General features: G+C 33.4%; 1 protein-coding gene across 1 annotated transcript in view; it reads right to left on the bottom strand.

Moving 5' to 3' along the window:
- Nucleotides 1-2,302: 2,302 nt before the first annotated feature.
- The window catches only part of LOC148623519 (furin-like), a 61,939-nt gene continuing 54,996 nt past the window's right edge, over nt 2,303-9,245 (bottom strand). The window contains exons 24-29 of the mRNA XM_088564858.1: nt 8,546-8,573; nt 8,001-8,147; nt 6,609-6,776; nt 4,809-4,970; nt 3,508-3,630; nt 2,303-2,404 (exon numbers count right to left, since the gene is read on the bottom strand). Coding sequence (XP_088420984.1) covers nt 2,367-2,404; nt 3,508-3,630; nt 4,809-4,970; nt 6,609-6,776; nt 8,001-8,147; nt 8,546-8,573 — 666 coding nt within the window. The 3' untranslated portion in view covers nt 2,303-2,366. The remainder of the gene's footprint in view (nt 2,405-3,507; nt 3,631-4,808; nt 4,971-6,608; nt 6,777-8,000; nt 8,148-8,545; nt 8,574-9,245) is intronic.

Raw genomic sequence — 9,245 nt, 5'->3', positions numbered from 1 at the left:
AATACGGAAAACCTGACCGCAAACCATAGTGGTGCACCGCGTTGGGAAAGATGCCACGTTCCTCGCACGTTAAAGAACCCTGCTGTGGTATTCGATAGGAGAAGGAACCTTTGCGCTCCGCCACAGGAGGGTAAATTGCCCGACCTTACCCATCCCCCTTTTTCCAGTGGCAATCAAAATTTGTCGACCCTATTATCCTTGTGTCCCATCCTTTTTTTTTCATTTCATGTTCATTTTATCATCCATTTCATGTTCATCGTCTGAATATAGCTGAAATATTGCTGCTCGGACGTTAAACCCCAACAAACAAACAAACATTTTAATCATAAAGAATTACGACTGAAGGTGGTTAAATATTAGTCATTTCTGACAGCTGTAATGTGCACGTGTCGGGGTGTATGTTTAAATGGAACTTAACACGGTCGGCACAGCTGGTGACAGTTGCATCGACCACAAAAGTTTAAAGTATTTCGAGAAATGTGAACCTAAGACCCTGCTTTAAGGGCATATAAAATAGAAAAAGATATATAGTTTTATTTGTGATCAGAATATATGATTTACCAGTAGCCTCCCAATTAATCAGATCAACAATACTAAGTATACGAAAAATAAACAATTGTGTAATTTCAAAATTACTCCATTTCTGCTAACTACATACGTTGCACATTTTTATATTCATTCTTTCATATATTATTTGGTGAACTTGTAAATCTCAACATTTTTTGTCTGAATGGTTTGCTGTTTATTGTGGTGTGACCAGTAATTTGCATTCCATTTTTTTTCGTTTTTTCTTTTCAGAAATTGCTTGATCAGAAACTAATTGTGATTGCTAAAAGTTTTAATAGTTTAAGGTTTGAAAGCGAGTGCATACTCTCGTGAAAATAGAAAAGTAAGATAGGGTGAAGGAAACTAATGCTGTTTCTTGCTAAACAAGCGTCATTAAAATGAACTCCGCAGTAATCATTTTCCCCTTCCTTAAAACATTTGAGTATTTAATGAATGTATTCAATTTCTGATTATATAAACTAATCAGAAATTGAATACATTCATTATATTTTAATTAAAAATAAAAAAAATGATATATCCATCACTTTTATTAACACTGAGTAAACAGAAACTTTAATTTTCCCGCCGTGTAGTAATTCTAGTAAACAAATTGGCCGCCATTTTAAAATCAGCGGCAAGACGCTGTCATTTCATCACTGGGAAATGTTGTTTTTTTCCAAAATTGAAGACACAGTTATTAAACCAGAAATTTGACATAAACCTGGCGGACATAAAGTTAGTTAATAATTTATTGTCACAAAAACGTTTCAGCGTTACAATGTGACTGAAAACGTTGTTTCGGATGTTGACAAACAAAAAGTAGTTCCGTAAAAGGTGGGCGTGGCCTGAATAGCAAGTTAGTTTATACAATTGAAACAATGTTGATTTTTGTCAACAAACCAATCAAATGGCAGGATTCTCATCAAATTAAAATATGTAGTGTTATTGCTGTCCGTACAAACGTTTGTATTTATGGTCTATCATTTTTACGTTGCTTCACTTTTAACAACTATCTCATGGGATTGATTTTATTTTCGTACATTTTTATCGCAAGAAAAATCATGAGAAAATTTTTATATGCAGCTTCAAATGGACCGTGTCTAAGTTTATGTTATCCATTAACATCGTACTGCTCTTTTTCGTGATACATTATTCTTTGCAACACTAAAGTCTTCAACTCATCATAGGAATAATATGAATATTCATATGCAATGTGCAGCTTTATCTGGAAGTTTTTACTGTGTGTAAGCTTTCCTGATAGGTCGCTTATCAACTGCTTGTTTGTTCAACTTTTTTATGTTATCTTTGTCAACAATTCTTCATGGGAATAATTTAAAATTTGGTTTGAAACTTTATAGCTAGCTTGATAAGTTGTTCTGTGCCGGCTTGGTAACAACTCTCAGGTCGACGTTATATTGGTTATTTGGGTTTTTGCAAATTCACAATGAAAAAAATTAAAGTTGACACATACACCGATTGATTGATTGATTGATTGATTGATTATGACTTTTCCCCCTGTATCATAGTTATCTAGTCAGTATACTTTTGTATCTTTTAGAGCTTATTTTTCCTAAATTAAAAAAAAACATCATTTCGATCGTTTGGGGATTATCATGGGAGTGTATATCGGTTGAAATACCCCTGAAAATCCATGAGATCTGTGTAAATATCAACTATGGAGTACTTAACGAACATTGCAACCAAGAACTAAATGCAAATACTTCTGTATGTGCAAATAAAGTATTTCAGCCAAAAACAAATTCCAGATTTTTATTACAATTCACTCTGGACGCCCAACGATAGTTTTCAACATGGTATCATCACGCAGGAACCAAACAAGTCAGTGGGTCAGAACATTCTGTAGAATAAAGAAGCAATCAAATTGAACAAACATGTATTACCTGTATAAATACGAATAAAAACAAAGCGACAGCGCACAGAATATTAGCGATATAAAATTCGATTACCGCACAAATCTAGAAATATTCAAAGACTGAAGTCTTCAAAGTCGCTAATCGTCAAATATTCTTTGTCACTGATTTTGGCTTACTTTCAACATTCGAAAAAATGGCCCGAATGCGATATGCTCTAAAATCGGGTTACTTCCGCTAAAATCTTGGTTCTCTTGATATGATTGCGTACTCTACTCGTTCGTAACCGTGATGACCTGAAAGTTTTCAATTATTGAACAACTGACAATGGCTATATACATGTATAGATATCGGGGTCCTGATAACATATATATATATATATATATATGACCTATAAATAGTAAATTGTTACGTGCCCTGTGTTTGAATCGGAAACTGGGTAATATTACATAAATTCAATTTTAAACGATCATTTCATCTTTAAATGTAAACTTCCGTTCTCATACAAGCAAAAAACATAGACATGTGTGTGATACTTTTTTAAAAGAGGTAGGTTGCAGCGATCTTTGGGTCGCTTATGGTATTGACCAGGGAACCAGATTAGGAACTGGCAATGAATATTCATATATGTATATGACCTATATAGTCTTGTAACAAACCCCTGTGCCTGAACCGGAAACTGGGTAATGTTCAATGCTAACTGATCATTTCATGTAAACTTCCTGTTCTCATACAAGCAGGTATTTAAGGGGTATATTTTTATCTCGTATGAATCTAGAACTAGGACGCTATGGCGATAAACACGGCAAAGATCTGGAGCATTACATGGAGTATAAATATATTTATGCAAATCATATGCGATTATATAGTATATAAAGTACTGAAATTACGAGTGCAAGAAGTCGCTAACAATATTAGCGACTTAAAAAGTGAGGAGTGAAAGATTAATTTGAATTGTATTTGCTTTAAATATTGTCGAGGTATATTTTGCTACATGATTATTAATGAAATAATTTTATTTTAACCTTTCAGTAACGATATATTCCAATTCCATTTTTTTTATTTCACATTATTTGGAATGTAAACTTACTAGGTGTTTCACACGAATGACCACATCCATTGAAGCAGCACTTACGTCCACTGTTACAATGATAGTCTGTCGAACATTGTTCAGAACAACTCCAGACCAGATCTGACGGAGAGGGACAAGTTCCTAAAATATGAACAACATGAGTCATTTTGATAATTTTATAAATGTTTTGACCCTGAAAGATATTAGATTCATATGTACAACATACAGTTCCTCCGTAGATAACCACTTACAATCTTATTTCACAATATTCCGTATTTATATTTTTTACCACGCACCGAATTCCGTCTGTATTGTTTAGTCTGATATATCATAATAAAGGTTCTAATAATTCAGTATTGAGTGTTACACCAACTTGATTTGGCTGAATTTTGTTCGTTCATTAGTGTGATGAATGGTGTTGTGTGTGACGCTGTAAAATGGCAGGTACGGATTCAACAAAAAGAGTACCGAGATCATTCGGAAAACCAATAGTGCCAGGTGTTGTTTTATTTTAAACTCGTTATATCGACTTAGAAAATAAAACAACGTCTGGCATTAATGATGGGCTTACGCCTCCCCCACCACATAGGGTGAAATTAGCTGAAATAAAATCTCAATGGAACTGTTTTATATGTGTGGTCTTTATCCTTTTTTCAATAGAACAAGCGTCATATCAAAATAATTTACGAAATCATAAACTAAAATCTAAGATCAAATGCTTTTTTGAAGGAATATATTGTAGTACGAGGGCTGAGATAACCCCGTGCACCCTCCCCCTCATCAACCAAAATATGATTTTCAGGTACCCTTATACATCCCATTTACGAATCTTTTTCGCTAAAAAAAATTACTGAAGCATTTTTGTATTATTTGGTCACTTTTTACACCTCGTTGGTGCTATTTTTTGGGGTTTTTTTTTAATTCTTCTAACTTCTCCTTTCTACAAAACGAGGTAGATACCACCAGACAGCCAAATAGCTCAGATTTCAAATGGTATCACAAAACTTGCAGTAACACTTAGGTTCTAGAAAAAAAAATGAAAAATACATACCCCCTTCCCAACCGAAAAAGCGCTTAAATTGACATAATTTTCAATGTCAAAACTCCTAGAGTCATGTTTCAGTAAAAATTGACTTATTTAGTAGTTTCTGTTTAGTACTACCACTATTAATACTTGGAGTTTTAATCTTTTAATGACTTCCATCACCGTCAAATAAGAAAAAACTTCTAGAATGACATGTTTTCTGATAGTTGTATCAGAAATATGCAAAAATGGAAGACCAGGCTTAGTGAATCACCAGAGTAAAAAGGATATTTACCTGGACGAATGAGACAAGGAGGACATGGTGTAGTTTGTAGGTCATCACCTCGGCATCTTCCTTGTTGAGAACAAATTCTAGATCTTAACTTAATCCTGTCTCGATGTTCACAGGAAGTAGGGCACTCTGTCCACGCTGACCATGCCGACCATTGTGGTATAGCTAAAGATAGTTAAATGGAAAGACCACCTTTGCATTAAGTTAGGCTTTTATGATAAATCATACCCACGTAAACAAAAATAAATAACTTTTAATGAAAAATGCGCTTTTATAAAATGCTTTGAATTATATGTGGATAGCCATCTTGCAGAACTCACCTATGTGAAGGAAGATCATAAGCAGACTTTAATTATTTTTACCGATAACTTCCGATTGGCTCGTGACGTCACTAAGTCGGTTTGGTACTGATACAAGTACTGCAAATAATAATGTAAACAAAGAATATTCCGCAAATATTTCTACGATCCTGTTTATCTAATCACCAAAACATGTTGTCTTGTCAAGCTTACGATTGCCAGAATAATAAAAGAGAAATATTCTAACCGGCTACTCAAACATTCTTCGGAAGGAGCCATTAGATTTTCCTCAAACAAACTATAGTCTTCTGGCTGCAAATTCCGTTGTTCGTCACAGTTGTCTAACATTTCCTTACATGTTGTGCCTCAATCTCTCTCTTTTTTTTTTTGGTTATTTTGGGTTGAAATTATAGGGGGAAAGTCCTAAATTTGCGATTTTTTTCGGAGATCATATTCAATTACCTATTTACTACCGACTTCGTGACGTCACAACTCAACCGATCATGGTGGTGCCCATAGTCGCGGGAAATTCAAATTCCCTAATTAAAAATCATGATTAATTAGTTAAGAAAAGGAAATTACTTTGTTTCAATGTAATTTTCACGAACATTTAACATATTAGATTATTTATGACTTGCACAATAACATGGTCTTCTCCTTTAACCAATAAAGTTCACAAAATAGAACACCATGTTGTCAATATCCAAATAAAACAGATAGAGTTGATCGAGAGGTACAGTGGTATATGTTCAAAACTTTATTGAGTTACGGTTCATTGAAAGATACATGTGGTTAAAATTTTACGGTACAATAATATATGAGATACATACAGAAGAAGTAGTAATACAGAAAGTTGGAACCAGGGAAAATACTCTGACAAGAACATACTAGGAACGACAAAAAATTTAACACTCCGTAAAAGACAAAACTACCAAAAAAGTATACACAGAAGAACCAACAGCACGAACATACGAAAACCATGGGTGAAATAATGTGATCAGGGAGGAGGGTAGCCCAATGCTACAATCATAGTTAGTAGAAAATTGTTCAAACCTTACATTCACTGACAATCAGTTAGTCGAACATTGTTCAGAACTTACGTCCGCTGGCAATCATAGCTTGTCACACATTCTTAAGAACTTACGTCAGTTGCTACAAATCATTGGAAGTGAAACATTGTTCAGAAATTACGTTCTCTGACAATCATAGTTAGTCGAACATTGTTCAGACTTTACGTCCACTGACAACCATAATTTTACAAACATTATTCAGGACTTACGTCCCCTGCTAAGCTGTCAAACTATGGAAGCAAGGAACGTAAGTTCTGAATAATGTTTGTCAAACTATGGTTGTCAATGCAATCATAGTTTGTCATTTTTTTTTCAGAACTCACGTCCACTGCTGCAATCATAGTTAGTCGAACATTGTTCAGAAGTCAACTGATGAGTCAGTAATGAGAAATGTCAAAATCCATTCGTCAAAGCAGAACATTCAAAGTACTTACAAGGACGAGTTGAACGTATGGGACAATAAGGGCATAATCTAGTCTGTAGGCCATCACCTCGGCATCTTCCTGGTTCAGAACAAGTTCTAGATCTTAACTTAATCCTGTCTGGATGTTCACAGAAAGCAGGACACTCTGTCCACTCTGACCATGCCGACCATTGTGGTACTAGAATTGAGACATTATATACATTATGTACTATTATTAATTAGGCGGTTGATCGTAAGATATGAAAAGAAACTTTGCAGCGCTTATAAAACTAACATATTTAGGTTAGGAAAACTGAAAATACAAGAAAACTGATACCTTACACTTCAGCAAAACAGCGATAAACAGGTTATTTAATATTTTTCAACTCTCGGGAGTTTCTGATATTCAACTCGGCTCGGCGAAGCCGCATGACGAGATAAGCATGAGAAACTCCCTCTCGCTGAAAAAATTAAATAATCTAATAATCAATGATTTGAACAAGGGGAAAACCTTTGACAAAATAGCAAATAAAAAGAAACAAATAAAACACAACGTACAAGGAAAAAAAACATACAAACAGTACACAAAGAAAAAAACAGCTTGAACCTGACAAGACCTCGAAATGAAATCAAATGCTCAATGTGATAAACACGCGGCGTTGTTAGTGTGAAATATCCCATGTTCTTGTAAAATATGTATCTTACGGGTACTACCATTATTACCGATATTTGTTTGTGATTTTTCGAGAGCATTCCATTTTTTTAGCTTCATATTCTTTTAAGTGTTGTTTGCTTTTTAATACTTGTAGCTGCATTATGATTGTTTCTTTTAAAATGCTTATTAATGTACTGTTAAAACTAGTGTTTTTCTTAGAAAGTAATATTTTAAATAAAAATAATGAAAACGTGAACAATAACCACGTTTAAAAGGTAACAAGGATTACATACAAATAAAACGTAAACATAATTATGAAGAAGCAAAAAGGTATTGATCTACCGACCTACAACACAGAGATTAGGTGCTCTTCAAAATTGATATTCTTAATACATGTACATCATAAAGGACCAATTGCAAAATCAACCGCCATCATCTCGGCATTTTCTTGCTGAGAGCAAATTTTAAATTTAAACCAGGAAGCAGGATATACAGTTTACTCTGACACTCTATGTAGCTAAACAGAAAAGTCGCAGTATAACTATCAAGTTGGTAGCAAAACAAAGTAAACATGACTTGTGGGTTGGCTATACAAATAATTATCTCGCCTTTACTGGAAATTAAACAAATTGCCATAAAACTACTGTTTATACATTTAGTATATTTTAGAGACCAATCAATATGGGTTATATTAAAAATCAATAACAACATGAACTTCTTAGCAAATGAGACAATTTTTTTCAAAGCTACAAAGTTTTAATAACTCACGTCTTGAGCACGGTTTACTAATACATGTCCTTCTCTGAAAGGCAGGACCAAAACATGAACTGCCAAAATAACATTGTCTTATTCGATCCTGGGTTCCTTGTCCACATATTACAGAACACGACGTCCACGATGTCCACTGTGTCCATTCTACAGCCAATGCAATAGAATATAAGCAGGTTTTTCTATAACATTTTTTTACTTATTTTTTTTTAACTTGGTTTTGGTTTTGTTTGTGTTTTCTTTTTTTTCTTAGAATTTAAAAAAAAATACAATATTTAACAACCAGTATTCATTTAAATGTGTAAGAAATTTGAATATATTTATGCAAAACTGTATATTGAGACTGTTATAATCAAACACTGTAGAATATAGAATACCAAACAAATTTACAAAAATACAGCATATATAATTATATATGGTTAATAGTCTATCATTGCGTTTATTGCTGCATGACAAACATACACATGTTTTAGCCATGATGACTTGTTCCTTGTAATTCATTACCATTTTAACATGATTTTTTATTGCTTAAGCGTTTCACTTACCCCCAATTATTACTGTTTCACAATATCTCTGTAAAACATACCAAATATTAAGAATGGACGAAACAAAACACAATTTCTATCGACAAATTCGGTATCTATTACAAAGTAAAGGACGTAAACCATTTTCCTCAGAACTCGGATCACAAGTGGGCCAAATTAAAAAAATGATGTAAAACGAATATGTGAAACTGTAAGATTTTTTTTCTAGAAAATGATTTGTAAAAAAATTAGCGACATAACATTATCAACGTTTTTCGACGTTTTTGCTAATCCAAGTTGTACATTTGCAATAAGGATACTTGGTTTTTTTTACTTTCTGCGATTATAGTTATTATATCTGGGACAAGGGACTTTAAGATTTGTTTTTCATAATTCCTTAGTAGATTTCATTTAGCTGATATCCAGCATTTGACTCTATCCAACTCCTAACTACATCTAGCATATTCTTTTTTCCCTTCGTGCAGCATATTAGTTTGACTTTTTTGTTTTTGTTTTGTTTTGCTTTGCTCGGAAAAGCTGATTTTTTTCAATGCCTTACATCAAGATCATTATAAGATTAAAAGAACTACACAGAGAACTTTCCCTAAACTTTCTTTGTAGTTTTGAATATAAAAAATCCATAAAACATCATGGGGTTATTTAATGAAATAAAGATTTTATATAGGCGAATAGATGATGATGATTAAAAAAATAACAAATT

This window comes from Perna viridis, chromosome 2, assembly GCF_037379345.1.
Source record: "Perna viridis isolate PV_CMFRI_1.1 ecotype Kerala chromosome 2, ASM3737934v1, whole genome shotgun sequence".
Taxonomy (NCBI): domain Eukaryota; kingdom Metazoa; phylum Mollusca; class Bivalvia; order Mytilida; family Mytilidae; genus Perna; species Perna viridis.
The sequence above is the reverse complement of the archived record's forward strand: the minus strand, read 5'-3'. Positions and strand labels throughout refer to the sequence as shown.